General features: G+C 35.0%; 1 protein-coding gene across 1 annotated transcript in view; it reads right to left on the bottom strand.

Annotated features, from left to right (window-relative positions):
* GAS2 (growth arrest specific 2) overlaps window positions 1-22,061 on the bottom strand; it is a 154,932-nt gene that overhangs the window by 85,239 nt on the left and 47,632 nt on the right. Inside the window, exon 3 of the mRNA XM_044681839.1 lies at window positions 17,481-17,647. Within this exon, the coding sequence (XP_044537774.1) occupies window positions 17,481-17,647 (167 nt within the window). The remainder of the gene's footprint in view (window positions 1-17,480; window positions 17,648-22,061) is intronic.

The following is a 22,061-nucleotide window of genomic DNA, read 5'->3' as shown; positions in this document are numbered from 1 at the left end:
ACATATATATGTATATATGTATATGTATATATATATACATATATGTATATATATATATATATAGTAAAATAGCATGATTCCACTAAGTTAGAACTTGACAATTATACAAACTTTCAGTTTTATCTCCATCTGTCTACTTTAGGCACCCAGTCCTTCTTTTCCTCCCAAATAATAGCAGTGGTGCCTCATTCCAAAGTTAGGGAAGAGAATATTAATAACAGGTGACAAGTAATTTCATATATTTTATGGTTTTGGCTTAAATGTGGACATACTCTAATTTTGCCATCATCAAGCAATAAAATGCATAATTCTTGTATTTTTAAAATTTATTCAATTCACTTATTCCTTTTATTCATTACTCTAGATTTAAAAGGCTTTTTTATTCATGTAATAAAAGGTCACAGCTGTGTCCTCAGAGTGGAAAGACTATCAATCTGTCTGACAGCCAAAAATCTAAATTTTATTTGTATTCTTGATAAAGAGTTGGAGGACATAATGTAAGAATGTTGCATTCATTTCAGATATCACATAATCAATTATTTTACTTAAACATTTTTCTTTGTTATAAGAAAAGTTTCAATGAAAAAGATAAATAGTGGGGAGGAGAGGATACATCCAGGACATACTATATGGAGTTGTTAAAAATATCAATTCTATAATATTTTCAAATTTTAAAAAACCCTTCCTAAGAATAGAACAGCAAATTTCAACTATTTTTAATTATCATAAATATGGAAATAGTAAACTGTAAAATAATAAATGTTGACTGCATAAAGGTAAATTTTGCCTCTTTTCCTATTTACTTATTATTTATTAAAAGTTAGGAAGTTGTAATTTTCAGAGTAATGAGTCATCAAATAAATTTTAAGGTAGATGAGAAAGAAGGATAGTTCTATCTCCATAGCTTGATTTCCAAACATGGAGGACAATACCATACTTATGAATGGAATTCTATCCATAATATCAAACTGAAAAAAAAATAGTCTTATCTCTAACTATCAAATACATTTATTTTTAACTTGGAGTCATTTCCTATGTGAGACAGAAAATCGTCGTTATGGACATCTCAATGGGAAATGCCATTAACACAATATAGAATGTGAACAGTTGTTAAACCACGGTCTATTCCTTCTTTTGGGCTCCAGGGAATGTATTATACGTGCTTGCATGTATAACGTTTTCACCTCTAAAATATACTGGCCAGCTGACATTAGGTAAATTATTTAACCTCTCAGTTTTCTAGCTAACATTGGAAATTGAAAAGAAGGCCAACCCACATAGGTAGAGGGAGTTTCCTTTAAATGGATTTCCCTAGATCAATGATTTCATGTTCTTGATTCCCTTTATGCATGTCTCAATGAAAAAAAAGTCAATACTTAGAGAATAGCAGATGATGAAGAAAGTAGCTTTATATGAAAGCCAATATTAGCAGATAAAAATAATTAAAAGGGGAGAATAGTTTGACCATGCTGTTTTCCTCAATACTGGGTCATCACTATAAGAGAAAGTCATAATGTTTATAGAAAACTCAAGATATAGGTGTCTCTGCAAGCAAAATTGCCAACTCTGAACACTATATGGAAGAAAATGTTGTGGAAAGTCTTCCTATGGCAATTTGGCATTCCTTTGTTTAATCCCCTGGGCCATCAGTCAATGATAATTTCTAAAGGACTAAGTTTAAATACTGACTCTGCAATAATCTTGCTGAGAAAATATAATTAAGAACTGAGAAAATTGCACATAATTGCCTAGAACCTTTACTTCCCTAAAAAATCTTAGGACAAAACATTTTCTGTCTGTTTTCTAATTAAATCATTTTTTTTAGTTTTGCCAGGAAAAAATCATCCTGGGAATATAAAATCATAGATTGAAAGTTGGAAAGGATTTCAGAATTCATCTGCTTCAACCACCTCATTTTTCAGTTGAAGAAATTGAGGCTGAGGTAAAAAGTAATTTACTCAAAATCACCTAGTAATTAATTGGCAGAGATAAAAACTGTTTGACTCTAAAACCAGGATACAGAAACTTTACTACACTGAATTTACCTGCTTAGCCATAACATTTTCTAATATATCTGCTTTTATGCATAAGCATAATATAATATATTCCTAAATTATTCCTCACTTTGGGGATAGTTAATGTGGTACAGTAAACAGTATACTGGGCTTAGACTCAACAAGACTTATGAAGAATATGAGTGCAACTCTGGCCTCAGATAATTAGTAGCTGTGTGATCTTGGGCAAGTCACTTAATTCTGTCTCAGTATCTCACCTATAAAATGAGCCAGAGAAAGAAATGATGGCAGATCACTCTAGTATCTTTGCCATGAAAACTCAAAATGGGGTCATGACTGAATAGCAATAATCCTCACCTTAAATTTTATTTCCATATTTTTACTTATACATTTTATCATTTTAAGGTCTTTGAAAAACATAAGGACTGAAATAGGAACTGGACTTTGGATTTCATTTGTACCTGGTAAGAAAACTTCTTCTGCCAGGATAGGTTGACACCTCTTCTGGAAAGCATGGAAGTTTAAATAATGTAAATTATTAAAAATTTAACTGTAAAACATATTTCTTTGCATTAAAATTAGTAAAATTGAGAGAACTTTTTGGGTGAATTTGTTTGATCTTTTCAGTATAAGAAACAAGAAACTTAAAAGAAATGAAGTCAAAGGATTAAAATGAATTATTTAATGACTTCATTTGTGGCTAAAAACACTGCAGAGTAGAAATCCTTTCAGAGAAAGAAATTCTATGATTGAGGTTTCTATCAGTATGCATGCCATGAGCATTTAGCTAGTCAGTGTGTTTCTCATTTCCTTTATTTTAGTATAGCAATGATACTTAATCTTGAATTCTATCAGGTTTTATATCAAATAGGTCAACTAGACATCTCATATAAACAGTATATACAGAAATGTCATGGATGTTAATTTACATTAGAAGCTAAGCAGCTATTGAAATGGAAAAGGAATCATTCTCTGAAAAGTTTAAACTACCTGCCACTAATTTTATTTAGTCTCTGAGAATTAAATCATTCATATGCTTCACATTTCAACAGTCTTTGTTCATTGCTAGTTATAGCAGTTGACAAGTCTTCTTAGGACTTAAGGCTATTCTGTGATGGTTAAAATGAAAAACACTTCTCCCTTTTTTTAAGGAAGGAGAGGACAAAGGTTACAATGGGAGGAGGAAAATTGAAAACCTTGATATGTCATAATATTTGTCATTCATTTTAAATTCACTTATTGGTTCACATTCTCAACAATATATAGAAATTGCACAAAATATAATTTATGTATTTGATAATAGAATTGTGATTTCATTAGTGTAGGGGATTTCCAGTAAGTATATTATCTTCACTAATAGAATTTTATCCTTGTTCTGCAATTAATATTCTCATGATATTGCCTGGAATACTGAAAGATTAAGGGACTTATTCAGGGTCACACCACCAACAGGTATCAGAGATAAAACTCTAACGTAGCCCCTTCTGACTGAAACTAGCATTTCAGGCATTATGTTTGGTAATCCCTTTATAAATATTTCTAAAAATATATTTGGTCTACACTTTTAGTTTCATCTGTGCAGAGAATTCTTGAATGAGAAAAGTCCATCCACTAAAACATATCAGTACTCATTCTTCAAATTTCTTAGAGTTCCTCGAGGCTCTGACTTGCCTAGAGTCATTCTGAGGCTATACTTCAGGGGTCAGCAACATATGGCTCTCAAGCCATATCTGGCTCTTTTGAGGGCCAGATATGGCTCTTTCTGCAGGAGCCATAAAGTCAATTTTTTTCAGGCGCTGTTACAGGAGCACACTGTGACCACTGTAGGGCTCTCATGAAATTACATTTTAAAAAATGTGGTGTTTATGGCTCTCACAGCCAAAAAGGTTGCCGACCCCTGCTATACTTAAACCATGGTCTTGATTCAATTGTCCATCCTTTCATCTGTCTGTCCTTTTGTCCAATTATCTATCCAAAGATCCATCTGGCTATCTGTCTGTCTGTCAATCCATAAATCATCCATCCATCTATTTGCCCATTTATCCATCTATCACCCATCTATCTGCCCATCTATACATCTGCCCATTTCTCCATATATCCATATCTATTCATCCATTCAGTCATCTACACATCCATCTAACCAAAAGGAAATTTTGGGGCTTCTGTTTTTTTCCCTCTTAATAAATTTCAGTTTTAGCAGTCATAGTTTTGCAAAGTGATCTCTGCCGTTGGAAATTCTTCTTTTCTTTTTTTTAATGATCAAATCATTTAGAAAAGGGGTCGGCAACCTTTTTGGCCATGAGAGCCATAAACACCACATTTTTTAAAATGTAATTTTGTGAGGTCCATACAGTGCTCACAGTGCCGCTCCTGTAACTGAGCCTGAAAAAAAATTGACTTTATGGCTCCTGCAGAAAGAGCCATACCTGGCCCTCAAAAGAGCCAGATATGGCTCGAGAGCCATACGTTGCCGACCCCTGATTTAGAAGAAAGTTGTAATTATTTCCTCAGGGAAACAGAACCCCAATCTGCCATTCAGACTCCATTATAGGAGGCTTAATTCTGTGTCTGCATTCTGTCAAAATTTTATAAGCATCAAATGTCAAATGGAATTTTACCTACTTTAGAAATATAAGATTAAACCTAATGTCTGAGTAATGAATAAAGTTTCTATGTCATGTTGTATAGAGGAACACAGTGTATCATGCATTGAAAGTATAGTTCAACTAGCTACATTATAGTTTAACAGATGGGCAAGGTTATGAAAGTTATTGAGTCACTCTCATAAATTTCTATTATCCATATGCTTTTTTTTAAAGCACAGTATTAATGGTAACTCCCCAGAGAGGGCATGGATTTTTTAAAACCTTTTCATACAAGAAAGAAATTAGGGGAGGGAGGGATTTTTAATAACTAAACTTGTCCTAATCTTGAATATATGTTATTAATTTCAAATTGAACCTACCTGTTTTAGTCAAATAAGACAAAATATGTGATAGTATTTTGAAGATTCTAAAGCACTATGTTCAAGTGCAAAATATAGTCATGATAACGGTGGAGGGAAGCCTCTATACCTCTGCATAGCAACAAAAATAATCATCTCTATCTGAGGGAAAATATTTTTGTGGAGCTTTTATCTTTCTGGGACATGTAGGAGTAGGTGAAATTATCATCTCTCACAAGGGTGAAGAAATAAATCTAAGCCAATCTCCTTACTCCTCTAGGAGACACACTGAAGAATTGCGTGGGTGCATGTGTAGGGGAGAATCTGGCTCAACTTTCTGACAAGCAAAATGAGGTCTCCTTCAACTCAACCACTTGTTAGCTCCTTTTTTTTAGTAAGAGCATTCACATACGATTTAATGAAATTGGATAATATTGACAAAATCTGGAGTCTTGGTTTTGTCTTCTACCCTGAAATGAGTTTTTTTATGACCATCTTATATAATTTAAAACAGATTTCATTGACATTAAGGATTAAGGCCAGGTAATCACATTGAATAAGGTCACAGTCCACGGAATCACCAGAAAGAAATATTTCAAATGTGACATTTTATCTAGACTACATATCTATCACTTTAACAAGGAATACTCAATCCCAATATTCATCAGTAATTTCATCAGTAAAGGAATAGAGGACGAAGAAGACTCAAGTCTCAATTGTTCATTCTCATAGTCAGAAGCATTTGTAACCCAATTATAATACTTTTTTTGGCCTTTGGGATGGGGAAATCCATTCAAAAGGAATGATGACTAAAACATGATATAATAGAAGGAATGTTTGATTTGAAATCAGAGGACCTATATTTGAAGCCTTCTCTACCCTGACTGACATTAGACGATTATTTAACCACTCCAGGCTTTAGTTTCTTCACCTGTACATTGATAGCACTGGACAAGAAAAAGCCTTTTTCTTGCTATACGTCTATGATCCAAAATCAGGAGAATGCAAAAATCTATTCATTTTCCCAACTCAATACCTTCTCAAATTCTCTCTGAAATACACTTCATGCTGGAAATACATCAACTTTACAAAATCTAATGCATTATCTACCATCTCTGTGTATTTTAGGCTCAGAAAATTTATATGAGAAGTGTATAGAGAGAATTTGAGATGCCCCCTTCCCCCAAAGAAATGCTATGTGACCTGATGTTGATAAAATAGCACATAAATAGGGTAAGCATAAACTACAAAATCTGAAATCAATATTTTCCTGGATTAGCCACGAAGATAATCTATGTATAGATATTAAAGAACTGGTTATATGGTTAAAGTCATTTCTACTATTTTCACCTACTCTAATAGAAAAATTAAGGGAAAAATTTCTCCCCAAAATGGTTATATGACCTCAAAATATTGGTCGATTTAATCAAGCATTAGTGCACAGGCATAGAACCTTCTTCTGACGAAACCTTGAGATGTGCAGTTGAAAATGCATTTTGAAAATCAGCATTCAAAACCCTTGGGTTTCTTGACAGCAGGGCAAAGCAAGGATTATAGTGAGGAGCCCTTTGGTCAGCACTTGATATTTCTATAACAACAATCATAGTTGGACCAGAGAGTTATGGTAATCAGAGGTCATCATCAATGTGCTCCATCAGAAGACAGTTTCAGAGAGCAAAATAACAAGCACAACATGACAAACACAGCCACCACAACAAAAGAGGGCATGTTCTGAAAGAAACCACACACATCAGCATGCTAGCACAGCAGAGAGCAAACCCTTTCCTTGTTGAGTAGAATCTTTTTTTTCAGAGAAGCGGATGGAGGAGATTCCCTGGCTCCAAGTCCTATAATCATCCAACAACATTGTAATGTCGACAGTTAGTGCAAGCCAAGTGTTTACCCCAAATAAACGTGTCATTAGAGCATGCTTTCCTCTCTTTAGACACATCTCAGCTTCCCACTGTCGATAGAATTAGAGGCAACCCAACAGAACCCCTAGAAAACATTTTAAAGCCTGATTAGCTTCACATACATGAGAAATTTTAATGTGCAAAAGACAATTATAAGTAACAAAACTCATTTAAAATATAAGATTAATTTAAAGAATAGAACTTATTATTTAAATAACACCTTAAATAACCATGTATTATAAGCTTCAATTTGATATCCTATTTATACATTAGTATTATTGATAAAATTTTAGACAATGTATTTAGAGAAGGTACACAGAATTAGATTTAGAACCAAATTAGTGAAAATTATTTTGTGAAAGATTTCTGAAACATTTTTCATGTCAGTTACATAGACTTTTTACCTCATTAGTCAAGAGAAGAGAGAATTCAAGGGGAACATGATAATGGGCTCTAAGTATTTTAAGGGCTAATATACAGAAGAGAGCTTAGACTTTTCTGCTTAGTCACAGATGGTAGAACTAGGAAAAAAAGATGAACGTTGCTGAGGTAGAAATCTAGGTTTCATATGAGGAAAACCTTTCTAATATTTGGAGCTATCCAAAGGAGGTGTAGGGACTTCCTCTGGGGAAATGTATTCTCCTTCATTAGTCTTCAAGCAAATACTAGGTGAGCTTTCCTCTTGGGTATTAAAAAGGGAATTCTTTTGGGAGTATAGATGGCCATCAAGGTCCTTTCCAATACTGATATTCGCAGTTATCTGACTGTTCAATTTCTTATTGATAAGACCATTATTTAATAGCCTGATATCACAAGGATGTATCTATATCCCTGGAAATTGATAATTCACGTACAATCAACATAAACAAATGGAATCTTATATAGTGTCTTTGATACATTTTGGAATCACTGACAAAGAGATGTGAGGAACCTGAGAGGTCATTTATCAAATGCCCTCATTTTGCACATTAAGAAATTGAGGCCCATCGCTAGCATATTGCTTGGTATATAGCTGGAATTCAATAAATGTATGTTGGATTGATTTGATCCTATCCAAGACATCCAAGAAATTCAATCCCAAGCCTCTTGTTTCCAAATCTAGTACACTAGCCATCATAACTATTTTTCTCCTTACTTTTATTTTTAGTTCAAAAATAAATGTATTTAAAATAATGTTGATAAAATACTATTTTGAAGTCAACTTTAGATATTTCAAAGAAAATTCTAAAAATTACTTGATGAGGTTTTGTTCTAGACCTAGATTCTAGAAGACCCAAGTTCAAACCCTGTCACTGAAATTTAGTTACATTATCGCAAGTAAGTCATTAAAACTTTATGTCTCAGAGAATTGTTTGACTATCTATCTATCTATCTATCTATCTATCTATCTATCTATCTATCCCTAAGTGATCCTCAATATAATGCTTTTGAAATCAGTTATGATAGATGCAAAAATAAGGTTTTAAACTATGCCCCAATCATTCACATTGGAAGAGTCCATAGATTTGGAAAGGACTCTTCATTTACTTACCTGTTACATCAGAGGGAAGCAAGATGCATTTAGGAGTAAACATACTATTTTACACTTCAATTCTGAAGCAGTTTCTACTATCTAAAAATCTATTTCATCCAAAGACAGATCAATACATTAATTTTTTATAATCTCTTAAGCCCTTGGTTCAAAAGAGATTTGACCTTATACACTGTATACACTTTGTTTTCAGTGATCTGGGTACCTGTTGTTTCCTCCCAAAAGAATGCATGCTCCTTGAGGACAGGAACTATTTTATTTTTGTCCTTAAATCTCCAGAGAGGAAGTATGACATGGTGGATAGGAAGCTGGTCCCAAAGTCAGAAGACCTGTGTTGACTCCTTCTTTTCCTATCTACTGGCTCTGTGTTCTGATCAAGTTAAGTTCTCAGTCATCCAAGTAATCCTCCAAGATGAAAAAATGCAGAGAAGATGCTGACCAGGATGGATTGTGAAGGGAATTTCCTCACAAAGGAATCAGTCCGTAACTCTCTCTGATGCTAAGCACAGGACCAGGCACATACTAGGTGCTCAATAAATACTCAAATGTTTAAATATGGATGAATAAGAAAGCAACTCCAAAGGTTTAGTTCCTAAATTCTACTGTCCTTGAAGATACCAGGGGCTATATGGTCAAGCTAGCAATGACAGGAGGACGTTGCAAAGTCAAAAAATGTAGGTTTGATCTAAGGAAAAGCTTACAAAATTGAGAAATAGTCAAATGTGAGATTCAAATCTGTCTCCTGCCACCAAATTCAGCATGCTGGTTCATAAAAAATACTGTTGGCTCAGACCATTTCTTAGACACTGATATTCTCTCTACCCCTCCCCAGATACAAAAGCCAGCAACCTAAATCCTGACATTTCACTAAAAAAAAAGTTATCTCCCAAGAATGGCAAAAGGAGATAAGCAGCAGGGTTGAATTTATATGTGGTGATTTTGTATGGGTTGTAAAGAATTGTATCTCTCCAACTATCAAGAAAGGCTTGCCACATGCATAAAGCAAAAGAAAAAATGCTACCATACATGCTTGGAGACTGGAGGCAGAAGCAAAATAATAACTTTTATTATTATTATTATTATTAATAATACCAAGTTGCTCTTTCCTATCATGCCCTCCTCCACCATGGGCTTCCTTGCCATTGGGCAGTGTCTAAAGAGAACTGATGGAGATTTTGTGAATCCAGATTCTCTCCTAAACAGTTGTACAAAAAAAACAAACAAACCAGGAGAATTGGAACAGAAAGACAGCATATCAGTTGCTACAGAGATAAGGACTTTTTTTTCCTCCAAGCTGGAAAGGACCTTTTGAGCAGCTCGAAACAGAGGCTCCTTGATAAGCCCTCAGTACAGTGTGCTGCTTTATCATCTGCTCCAGCAGATTTTTTCCTTCATCGGAACATCTTTTCATTTTATTTGTTCTTCAGATCACCAGGAAACAAAGGATGCTCTTCATCTCATTTTCTACTGAAATGAAAACTATAAGGGGTGAAGGAGGGGAGAAGGGGCAGGAGCAAGGATCTTGTCCTAAATTCCCTTTCAAAACTGGTGCAAAGACACGTCAAGCAGAGGACACAGGGTTATTGTTGTCCTGTTATTATCCAGTCGACTCTAGACTGAGTGGTCCAGGGTGTCAGTGAGAGCCTCTCTCCTCACCCAGAAGTCCAGCAAGAGGAGGTCCTCTGGGAAAACAGAATTGATTTTAAGTCCTCTTGTGTGGGTTAGCATTACAATGGAAGGGCACAGCTGTTTCCCTTCTTGGCAAGAGTCTAAATTCAACATTCTTAAGAATGATTGGGTTTTTTCTTTCTCCCTAAAGACTGTGACCACAGCATTTTTCTACCTATTGCAGGGTTTTTGTATGTGTATATGTGCTCGTGCTATTAATCTTTATGGTGAAACCTCTGGACCTCTTCTTTGAATAGCTTCAATGTATGAAATAAAATGCATAGGATTGCAAAGGAAGCCAACTGTATAAAATATCAAAAATAAAAATAAAAAAATAAAAAATATAGTTATCAAAATGTATGTCTGCATATCTTTTTTAAATTTTTTTTAAACCCTTAACTTCTGTGTATTGGCTCCTAGGCAGAAGAGTGATAAGGGTAGGCAATGGGGGTCAAGTGACTTGCCCAGGGTCACACAGCTGGGAAGTGTCTGAGGTCAGATTTGGACCTAGGATCTCCTGTCTCTAGGCCTGACTCTCAATCCCCTGAGCCACTCAGCTTCCCCTGTATATCTTTTTAAACTACAAGTATTCTCGATTAAGAAGTCCTGATCTATTTAAAGCAAGAAAAATTTCTAATATGAATTTTAAAAATCCTAATGGGGAAATCTCTTCTTTAGATGTAGATTAGCAACTCTCTGCAACTTTGAGTCTTAGAGTATCATCTAGAAGCTTTAAAAAGTAGAGGGGCTTAACCAGAGTCATAACTAGAAGGTGGTCCAGACTGGATTGGAACTCAGGGTTTCTTTTCTTTGATGCCAAATCTCTATTCACCTAAGTCAAGGTAACTATCCAGCTCCCTATGCAATAGCAAAATAATTGAGCAAACAGACACTATGAGTATTAAGAAAGGCAAGATTCTAACTGGACTAGGAAATGATTGAAATAAATTGTAATATGTTCCTATCTTTTCTTCTCATGCTAATTCTTCTTAGCAATTTGGGAGGTGTGGAGACTTGTTATGTTATAGGAATAAGGAGTCCCTATTGAAAAACTTTTTTTTCCAAAAGAAAGATCATCAGCTGTTCTCCAAATTAGGGTCTTTAAGATTTGCCTGAGAGGAATGAGACCAGAGTGGTTCACTATTTTTCTGTGTCAACGACCCTTGTGATGTTCAGGTAAAGCCCATGGTCTTCTTCTAAGAATAATATTTTTAGTAAATAAATATATATTTATTACATTATTATTTATATTTAATACTTATTTATATTAATTTTGATTAATATAAACATTGATGTAATATTTAATATATTATATTATAGTATTATTATATATTATATATTAAATATATAGGATCACAAATCAAGCCAATTATATTAAAATTCAAGTATCAAAATGTATATTAAGAAAAAAAATGTTCAAGGTCCTTGGTCACCTAATTCTAAAGTCACACAGCCAGAAGGGATCAGCAAGAGATCTTTGAGAGAAGTTTTCCTGACCTCACAACCACCCATCAGTCCACTACATAATGTTGCCTCTAAAAATTATCATTTAATAATGGTAGGGGTGGAGGCAAAATCTATGACTTCAATGATAGAAGGACTTACTTTAGGAAGAAACTCCCTCTACCAGAGCAGATCTACACTGAGTGATTAAGTAACTTCCCTGCGCATCACTTTACCTACTAAAAATAAAGTCATTTTTTTTTTATCAATTCAAGCATCAGAAATTTAGTCAATGTGGATTCTCTCTCTCCATACTAAAACAATAAACACCACACAGACAGTAAACCCTCTTTAAATTAATAGGTCATCTTGGGAGAGTAACTATGGTTGAGATAGAATTCCATTCCTTGGGAGATAACTTGGCAAAGTACCTGTCTGAACTTAGCTAGGAAGGTCCTCAGAAACACCAATGTGAACCCCATCCCCAGGTCCATAGTCTAAGAACCAAGATCTTAGACACGAATCCATTTAGCTCAAGACATACATAAACCTGGAGGGGAAAAAATTCATCTTCATTTTGATGCATTTTCTTTCCTTTGTAATCTATGTATTTTTCTTTTTTTTTACTTTTAAAAACATTATTCTAAGAAGGAGTCCACAGGCTGCACCAGAATGCCCCAAAGGGGTATTTGACAAAATTAGGCTAAAGATATCTGGTCTAAAGATTTCTTGTTCTGCCCTTTACAACAATTATTTCACTTGATACTCACAATAACTCTGGGAGCTCAGTGCCATTATTATCCCCTTTTTATGGTTTAGGAAAATGAGACACATGAGTTAAGTGACCTGCTCAGGATCAAATAAGTAGCAAATATCAGAGGCTAGGGGGAAGCCGAGTGGTACAGTGGGTTGAGTGCTAGGGCTAGTTGCAGGAAGATGCATCTTCATGAGTTCAAATATTGCCTTACATACTTATTTTATCTGAGTGATCCTGGGAAAGTCACTTAACTCTGCCTCAGTTTCCTCATCTGTAAAATGAGCTGGAGAAGAAAATGGCAGACCTCTCTAGTGCCTTTGCCAAGAAAACCCCAACTGGGGTAGTAAAGCATCAGATATGACTGAAAAATCTGAAGAACAATCTAAGGACAAATATGAACTCAGGTCTTCCCAACTCCAAGCCCAATATCTATCCACTGTCCCAGGTAGCTATCTCACATTGTATTATTTATATTCTTCCATTGTAGTTTTTGAGAACTTTGAATGACCACCATGGCACTATGGAGCATTAGAATAAGAACTGAGCAAATATTTTTATCAAAATATAAGAATCTCATAATCATTTAGAAAATATTCACAATTCGTGCTTTTGTCTTATGGCCTACCTGATTGCTAATAAAATATTTAATGTAAGTTTCAAAGTTTTCAAGTTTGGTTTTGCCTAAATCAGGACCACGAAACTGGAGACTTTGTTGTTGTGTTTGTGACTCCAGCATGGAGTACAGTGCCTGGACCATAATAGGCATATAATAAATCCTTGTGGTTTGATTGACCTTTCACAGTTCCTCCTAGCAGTGAAGAATAAATCATGGCACAGTAATTACAGATTCTGTAATATCTAAGTGATTTTACCCTAGGACTAATATATAGAGTGTCAGTCTTTGAGTCAGAAAGACTCTGTCCCATATCTGGGCCAATCACTCAAATCTCTCAGTATCTGATGGTAATAATGCTCAAGCATATTCATGACCGAAAAGTTGCTTATCTACATTGGTGGAGAGAGTTTCCTCACTAGGTATTCTCTATATCAACAAAATCCCAGGTCAAAACTAAGGGGGGAGAGAAGAAAGTATTGGGGGCCTAGATTTAATCTCGATTCATATTTATTTATCTATGTGACCTGGAACATGTCACCTCATTTTTCTTTGACGCTTCCTCCTCAAGTGAAAATTGAAGGTATTAGATTTTATGATCTCTTAACATTCCTTCCAATTCTCAGTCAATGATCCTGTATCATTTCCCTGAATTTGACAGGTTTTGCCATTTCATTATCATGTATTGTTATGACACAAGGCCATATCTTTTAGAATATTTGGCAAATGATTTTTAGCTTTGCTTCTATTCCTTCAAGCTGAGTTGAAGATGGGTGATGCTTATTTGTGGGCTATTTTGTACTGAGATTTCATTTTTTGAAAACTGATGGAAATCCAAATCAAATGAAAGTGCAATGTCTTCTGTTTCTTCCTTTTCCCCACTTGGTAGAGGACTTGCAGCATAGCTGATGAATTTTTCAGACTGAACTCTCAATCTGAGAGAAATGGATGAAAACATGGAATTATAAATTCCTTAAGGTCAAAACTTCCTCTCTTTTTTGTCTTTGTATTCCTAATTCCTACCACATTGTTTAGTAGGTGTCTGATAGAAATTTGTTGAATTGACTCAAATTGAATCTTCTCCCACCACTTGAGTATAAGATACCAAACCAACTTCCTAGCACATAATTCATTAAAAGAGAAAAATTTTTCTTGGTAAAGTAAGAAGTGTCTTTTCTTTTCTTTCTTCAAATACATCTCAATTGAACTTTCAATGATTACATGGCTTAGAATGAAGGTGTTTCCACAGTTTATACAGCTGGAAAAAATCAACCACTATTCTCAATTGGAACATTGGAATGTTCAACACAGGTAAATTGCTCATAAAGACTAATGGTAGAATTTCNTTTTTTTTATCAATTCAAGCATCAGAAATTTAGTCAATGTGGATTCTCTCTCTACATACTAAAACAATAAACACCACACAGACAGTAAACCCTCTTTAAATTAATAGGTCATCTTGGGAGAGTAACTATGGTTGAGATAGAATTCCATTCCTTGGGAGATAACTTGGCAAAGTACCTGTCTGAACTTAGCTAGGAAGGTCCTCAGAAACACCAATGTGAACCCCATCCCCAGGTCCATAGTCTAAGAACCAAGATCTTAGACACGAATCCATTTAGCTCAAGACATACATAAACCTGGAGGGGAAAAAATTCATCTTCATTTTGATGCATTTTCTTTCCTTTGTAATCTATGTATTTTTCTTTTTTTTTACTTTTAAAAACATTATTCTAAGGAGTCCACAGGCTGCACCAGAATGCCCCAAAGGGGTGTTTGACAAAATTAGGCTAAAGATATCTGGTCTAAAGATTTCTTGTTCTGCCCTTTACAACAATTATTTCACTTGATACTCACAATAACTCTGGGAGCTCAGTGCCATTATTATCCCCTTTTTATGGTTTAGGAAAATGAGACACATGAGTTAAGTGACCTGCTCAGGATCAAATAAGTAGCAAATATCAGAGGCTAGGGGGAAGCCGAGTGGTACAGTGGGTTGAGTGCTAAGGCTAGCTGCTGGAAGATGAATCTTCATGAGTTCAAATATTGCCTTACATACTTATTTTATCTGAGTGATCCTGGGAAAGTCACTTAACTCTGCCTCAGTTTCCTCATCTGTAAAATGAGCTGGAGAAGAAAATGGCAGACCTCTCTAGTGCCTTTGCCAAGAAAACCCCAACTGGGGTAGTAAAGCATCAGATATGACTGAAAAATCTGAAGAACAATCTAAGGACAAATATGAACTCAGGTCTTCCCAACTCCAAGCCCAATATCTATCCACTGTCCCAGGTAGCTATCTCACATTATATTATTTATATTCTTCCATTGTAGTTTTTGAGAACTTTGAATGGCCACCATGCCACTATGGAGCATTAGAATAAGAACTGAGCAAATATTTTTATCAAAATATAAGAATCTCATAATCATTTAGAAAATATTCACAATTCGTGCTTTTGTCTTATGGCCTATCTGATTGCTAATAAAATATTTAATGTAAGTTTCAAAGTTTTCAAGTTTGGTTTTGCCTAAATCAGGACCACGAAACTGGAGACTTTGTTGTTGTGTTTGTGACTCCAGCATGGAGTACAGTGCCTGGACCATAATAGGCATATAATAAATCCTTGTGGTTTGATTGACCTTTCACAGTTCCTCCTAGCAGTAAAGAATAAATCATGGCACAGTAATTACAGATTCTGTAATATCTAAGTGATTTTACCCTAGGACTAATATATAGAGTGTCAGTCTTTGAGTCAGAAAGACTCTGTCCCATATCTGGACCAATCACTCAAATCTCTCAGTATCTGATGGTAATAATGCTCAAGCATATTCATGACCGAAAAGTTGCTTATCTACATTGGTGGAGAGAGTTTCCTCACTAGGTATTCTCTATATCAACAAAATCCCAGGTCAAAACTAAAGGGGGGGGAGAAAGTATTGGGGGCCTAGATTTAATCTCGATTCATATTTATTTATCTATGTGACCTGGAACATGGCACCTCATTTTTCTTTGAAGCTTCCTCCTCAAGTGAAAATTGAAGGTATTAAATTTTATGATCTCTTAACATTCCTTCCAATTCTCAGTCAATGATCCTGTATCATTTCCCTGAATTTGACAGGTTTTGCCATTTCATTATCATGTATTGTTATGACACAAGGCCATATCTTTTAGAATATTTGGCAAATGATTTTTAGCTTTGCTTCTATTCCTTCAAGCTGAGTTGAAGATGGGTGATGCTTATTTGTGGGCTATTTTGTACTGAGATTTCATTTTTTGAAAACTGATGGAAATCCAAATCAAATGAAAGTGCAGTGTCTTCTGTTTCTTCCTTTTCCCCACTTGGTAGAGGACTTGCAGCATAGCTGATGAATTTTTCAGACTGAACTCTCAATCTGAGAGAAATGGATGAAAACATGGAATTATAAATTCCTTAAGGTCAAAACTTCCTCTCTTTTTTGTCTTTGTATTCCTAATTCCTACCACATTGTTTAGTAGGTGTCTGATAGAAATTTGTTGAATTGACTCAAATTGAATCTTCTCCCACCACTTGAGTATAAGATACCAAACCAACTTTCTAGCACATAATTCACTAAAAGAGAAAAATTTTTCTTGGTAAAGTAAGAAGTGTCTTTTCTTTTCTTTCTTCAAATACATCTCAATTGAACTTTCAATGATTACATGGCTTAGAATGAAGGTGTTTCCACAGTTTATACAGCTGGAAAAAATCAACCACTATTCTCAATTGGAACATTGGAATGTTCAAAACAGGTAAATTGCTCATAAAGACTAATGGTAGAATTTCATCCCAAGTTAATATATCCTCTCAATTCTGCCTTGCCTTATTAACAGCCTTATTTTTCAGAAGGAAAGCTTTGTCCTTCTATTCCCTTTCCCAGTCCTTTCTACCCAAAGTAAACAACAATAAAAGGCAACTGTGATGTTTAGCCACCTGTAAAAGTTCAGAATTAATATAACATATCCAAAGAAGTGATTATGACAGTTAAGAACTTGTTAAATGACCAATGAGTCTCTAGGTCTAGCATTTTTAATCTGGGGTCTGTGATTTGGTCATGTTTAAATTTTTTTTGTTAACTATATTTCAAAGTTGCCTTTGTGATCTCCTACATTTTATTTTATGCATTTAAAAGCATTATTCCAAAATGGGGTTCAGAAGTTTCACCAGACTTCCAGAAGGGTCCAAAACATGAAAAGGGCTTGGATCTTTAGCTTCAGAATTAGAACTTTAGAGTTGGAAGCTCCTTTAGTCTCAGCTAATCTGCCCTTTCTTAACTTATATTCATAACTAAATTTAATTTTTATTATGAACTTAAGAAACCATTCCAATTTTTTGAGATGAGTAAGCAGATTCCAGAGATGTTATAAGTGGCCAGTCAAAGTTATAAAATTAGCAAATAGTGGAGCCCATAATTTGATCCAAACTGTATGACTTCAAACCAAGGGTTCTATTCACTCAACTACACTGCCTCTTCTCATAATGAAAAAGAAAGAAAAAAGATGATATTCATTTACCAGTTGAGGCAATTTTTTCTTATCCATCAGTCAAAGACTCATCAGGCTCTATACGTGATATCAGTCACCTCAGATTCATTAGAAGATACATACCCAAACCTTCTGACTCAAAGAGACACGTTTCATCCACCCCTACATCTCGGCACCAGGATAAGAAATTGGCTGTGTTGTCTCTGGCAAAAAAGGAGCCTGAAGGCGCACTGGCTTTGCATGGAATCTTCCTCATGGGCAGGCACTGTGAAAACAAAGAAATCTCACTCTGCTGCAAGCACATCTGGTCAAATCATCCTATGCATGTTAAAGATCCATTTATGTGTACCATGAAACTCCCTTACGATGACCTCATTTCTAACGATTCCTCTGCACAGACCTGTAGGAAGGGAATGAAATGCCAATGAAACTGATACAGCCACCCAGTGGTCTGTGAAAATCTGTACCCATCAAAGTCTGGCTATTAATGGGACCATGCATTTAAGCCTGGAACAGGAAAAGCCTGGAGGTCCTTATCGTGTCTCTATTCCTTCCTCTTTCTTTTCTTGTCTGATTGTTTCCCTTTGGAAGATGCTAGATAAGCAGTTCACTGGCATCACTAAATGCTGCTACCTTTTTGATATTTGGTATTTCTTATCTATAAACATGATCTCCAAGCCCCATGGAATGTAAGGTCCTTAAGGCAAGGATCCATTTTGCTTTTGTCTTGTATCACCAGCACCTGGAGCAAAGTAGACATTTAATAAAGGTCGAATAAGTGGATATAGCTTCTGGTGCAAAAAAAAAAAACAAAAAAAAAAAACTTTTAAATGTCTCTATGGAATCTATTTGGTTATAGTCAAGGCATTGTTACACAGACATCAAGGAAGAATCGAGATGGAAGAGAAGTCCAGAAGTGCCCCAAGTCTCTATTCTCTTGAACCCAAACTAAAGAGACTTTATTATTCAGGATATTTAAGGAATGAAATTCTCTAACTTTTCTCCAAGTTCACTATTCACAATCTACAGGGCAGTTTTACACAAGTTTCCAATTTGCACTGTTTTATTTGCCCCAAAACATAGTAGTCTTGCTCCATTGTACTTTTCTGCGAGAAATAAGAAAATATAATACAGATAAATGTGAAATATGAATTTGTTCTAATTTGCCTATTAATGGTTAATTAGAATTTGGCTTGGAAATTTCCCCTCAGTTGAACATACAATAATACAAGGAAATGAATGATAGAAGGTGGCCAATTAATATATTGATACTATATAAAATTTCTTTAAAGTGAAAATTTCCCATAATTACCTTGATAATTCAAGACAAAATAAACAAGAGAAAAGTCTTCTAACTAGTCAACTAAGTAAGACAGATCAGTTTTTGTGAATTATATTAGTAGAATAATTGCTTCAATTCTCTACTTCATTTTGCACCTGTAGAAATAACATAAATGTTCTAGATGGTGATAAATCTTGAGATTAAAATGGTTGTGAAAAGAAGAGACACCTAAAGTTAATTGATAGAGTCCTGCAAAAAATCAAATGTTCTGTGACCTTTTCCTTGTCCTCAAGTCCAATGACTTGATGGTGTATTTCCACATAAATGAAATCTTCAGTTATTTGAGGAAAAAATACTTACTTATCCAGTTAAAAAAATGTATAATACCTACTACGTGCACTTTACTTGCTTTACTTGGGATGCAAAAATGAAATAAATGATCAAAAAGATTGTATTTCACACTCTACCTGGGAGGAATATAGTATATCTAAAGGTTACTAAGAATAAGACTATTTGAGGAGGGAGAAAACACTAACAATTTCTGGAGTGGAGTGGGGTGAGGGTTAGAGAGACACATATCAGGAAATGCTTCCCATAGGTGACAAAGGCTGAATTTTGAAGGAAACCAAGAATTCTATACAGAGGTTTTATTTTAACACTTAGTTTAGAAAGATAGAAACATCCATCCAAGGAACTCTACTAGTTTTAGGGAATACTTTATATTAAAGCAATGTTTAACTATCAATTCTTTTGTGCATAAAATTGATTTCAGATTAGAGCACTGTCCAACAAATAGTTAATTCTAAATATACAACAAGATGCAACATGGTAGAGTGGATAGTGTTGTCACTGCACTTGGAGTGAGGAAGACCTGGGTTGAAATGATGCTTCAGCTACTTACTAGCTATGTAATCCTAAGTAAGTGAATTATCAATTTTTGTGGCTCTGCTTCCTCATCTATAAAATGGAATGTTTTAGACTCAATTGCCTCTATAATTTCTTCTAGCTCTATATCTATGATTCATTTTTTTAGTTCAGAAATATTTTATTTTCCCAATTACATGAAATAACAATTTTCACCATACATCTTCTGAAATTATGAGATCTAAACTCTCCCTCTCTCCCTTCCCTCCCCCCTCTTGAAGATGGTAAGAAATTTGATCTGGGTTATACTTGTATTATATGATTTCTAAGATCTAGAAATATAACTTATTCCCATGTGTCTTAACACACACATAGCATAACTGTATGGTAATCTTCTCTCCCGGCCATAGTCCTATAGTACATTGTTGAGAGAAAATGGAAGTGTTTCCTAGCTCGAAACCTCATAATCAGTCTCTAGAATTTCTTTTTCTTTTTCCTAATTCTTCTCATAATTTCCACCTTGGTTTTTCACTTCTGTGATTCCAAGAACCTCTAGGTTAATAATAACAATATCAACATCGTTCCATTTTGGTGTTATTTTTATGGAAATAAAAGTGAACTGTGCTTCCTAGTTACTTTGAATTTTCTCTCCTTCTACAGAAACATGAGACCCATTTTATTTCCCACAGTTGCTAGTATGCCCTCCCTAAATATTCTTTTTCCCCCTTACTTATCTGTGCATGTGTTGTTTTATCCAATGGAATATAAGCTCCTGGAGGTCAGGAACACTTAAATTTTTGTCTTTGTCGCCCTCCTCTGACATATTTGTTGTTCAGGCATGTCAGACTCTGTGTGACCCCATGGACAATGTTTTCTTGGTGTAGATACTGGAGTAGTTCACCATTTCCTTTTCCAGTGTGTCCTCATTTTTGCAAATGAGGAACTGAGGCAAAGAGATGTTAGGTGACTTGCCCAGGTTCATTCCTTTAGCAAATATCTGAGGCTAGATTTGAACTCAGATCTTCATGACTCCAGATCTGGTGCTATAGCCACTGTGCTATCTAGCTACCCTGACCTATAATAGAAATTAATAAAAATTCTTGTTGGATGAATGAGGGGGAGGTAATTTTAAAGCAAAAGATAAGTTCTATGATGGAAATGTTGAGTCAGAAGGCCAATGGGATACCTGGGTGGTGATATCAAGGTATTTGGTGATATAGAAATGGACATGAAGAGAAAGATTAGGGCTGGATACACAGATTGAATAAGAAGCATCATGGCAGCCTCAAAGTCAGGAATACTTTGCTTCAAATTTTACCTCTACCAAATTCTGTCAGTGGGAGAATAGGCAAGTCATGTAACCTTTGCATGTTCTAGGCAATTCTCCCAGATTATAATTTTCAGGACAGCTCCCAGTCTGCATTACCAGAGGGACTTTCCTCCATAAGAGTTTTCTACAGCAATGAAATTATAGATCCACTCAAATTTTATATAGATTTGGAACTCAAAACAACTCCACCTTATCAAAATGGACTAAAACTTTTACTGGATTATTTTACTATGACTTATAGAATATTCATAGATGTGTATATATGTAGATGTTATTGATGTACCACATATATGTGCATGGATATTACTCTGTGCATTATGAATACCTATACACTCATGTAGAAATATAAGTGGATGTATATAGACAGACATACTATTTGCAGTGACAAATTTGCTGTGTATTCTTATAGATCTGTAGATAAAGATCTTAGGGAAGAAAGCCCTCTGGGACATTAGTTTCTTCATCCTGAAATGAAGGTATTAGACTAGATGATTTTTAAATCCTTTCCATCCTTAAATCCTACAATCCTACAAGGAAAGGCATAAATAATTTATTTAGAGTTTCAGGATGGCAAATTCTATAAAGAAACCAAAACTGTGAAGAATACTACAGTATCTTTTAGTTCCTGGCAAACAAATATAATTCCTGAGAAGAAATCTGTTCCTATGGACCTATGCTATAAGAACTCCCAGACACGGTAGGTGCTCACAAATTGACCAGTACATCCAACAAAATGCCATATTAAGCAGTTACCTGGATGACTTTTGATCCCACAAATAAAATGCAATTAATCTCTTCTCGTCTTACAAGATTGCTAAGGCATAGGGTTCTCTATATAAACATAGATGTAATCCTTCCTGGAAAATTCTTTACTATGGTGTGAAAAGGCATGACTGTAGTTCTTGGCAAGTAAAAGAGTGCTAGCCATCAAAACGCCATAATTTTGCAATCCAGAGGAAACACTAGTTCAGTCATACAACCTGGCAAAGAAGGCGATTTATGGAGCATCCTTTTCTGTTCTGGAGCCAGTAGTTAGACTCAAATCTGTGGGTTTGCCAGATTGTATCTCTGACCATTTCTACCCATGTTTGTGCCGACAAATAATTTTAGTTAGTAGAATTTGTTAAATAACCCCAAACAATTTAAATCATTTTGAACATCTTACACAAAATTTCTATAAACCGTAACATATTGCCTGAGTCA

The sequence above is a fragment of the Gracilinanus agilis genome, chromosome 6, assembly GCF_016433145.1.
Source record: "Gracilinanus agilis isolate LMUSP501 chromosome 6, AgileGrace, whole genome shotgun sequence".
In the NCBI taxonomy this organism is placed as follows: domain Eukaryota; kingdom Metazoa; phylum Chordata; class Mammalia; order Didelphimorphia; family Didelphidae; genus Gracilinanus; species Gracilinanus agilis.
Note: the sequence above shows the minus strand (reverse complement) of the source record. Positions and strands in the feature narration are given on the sequence as shown.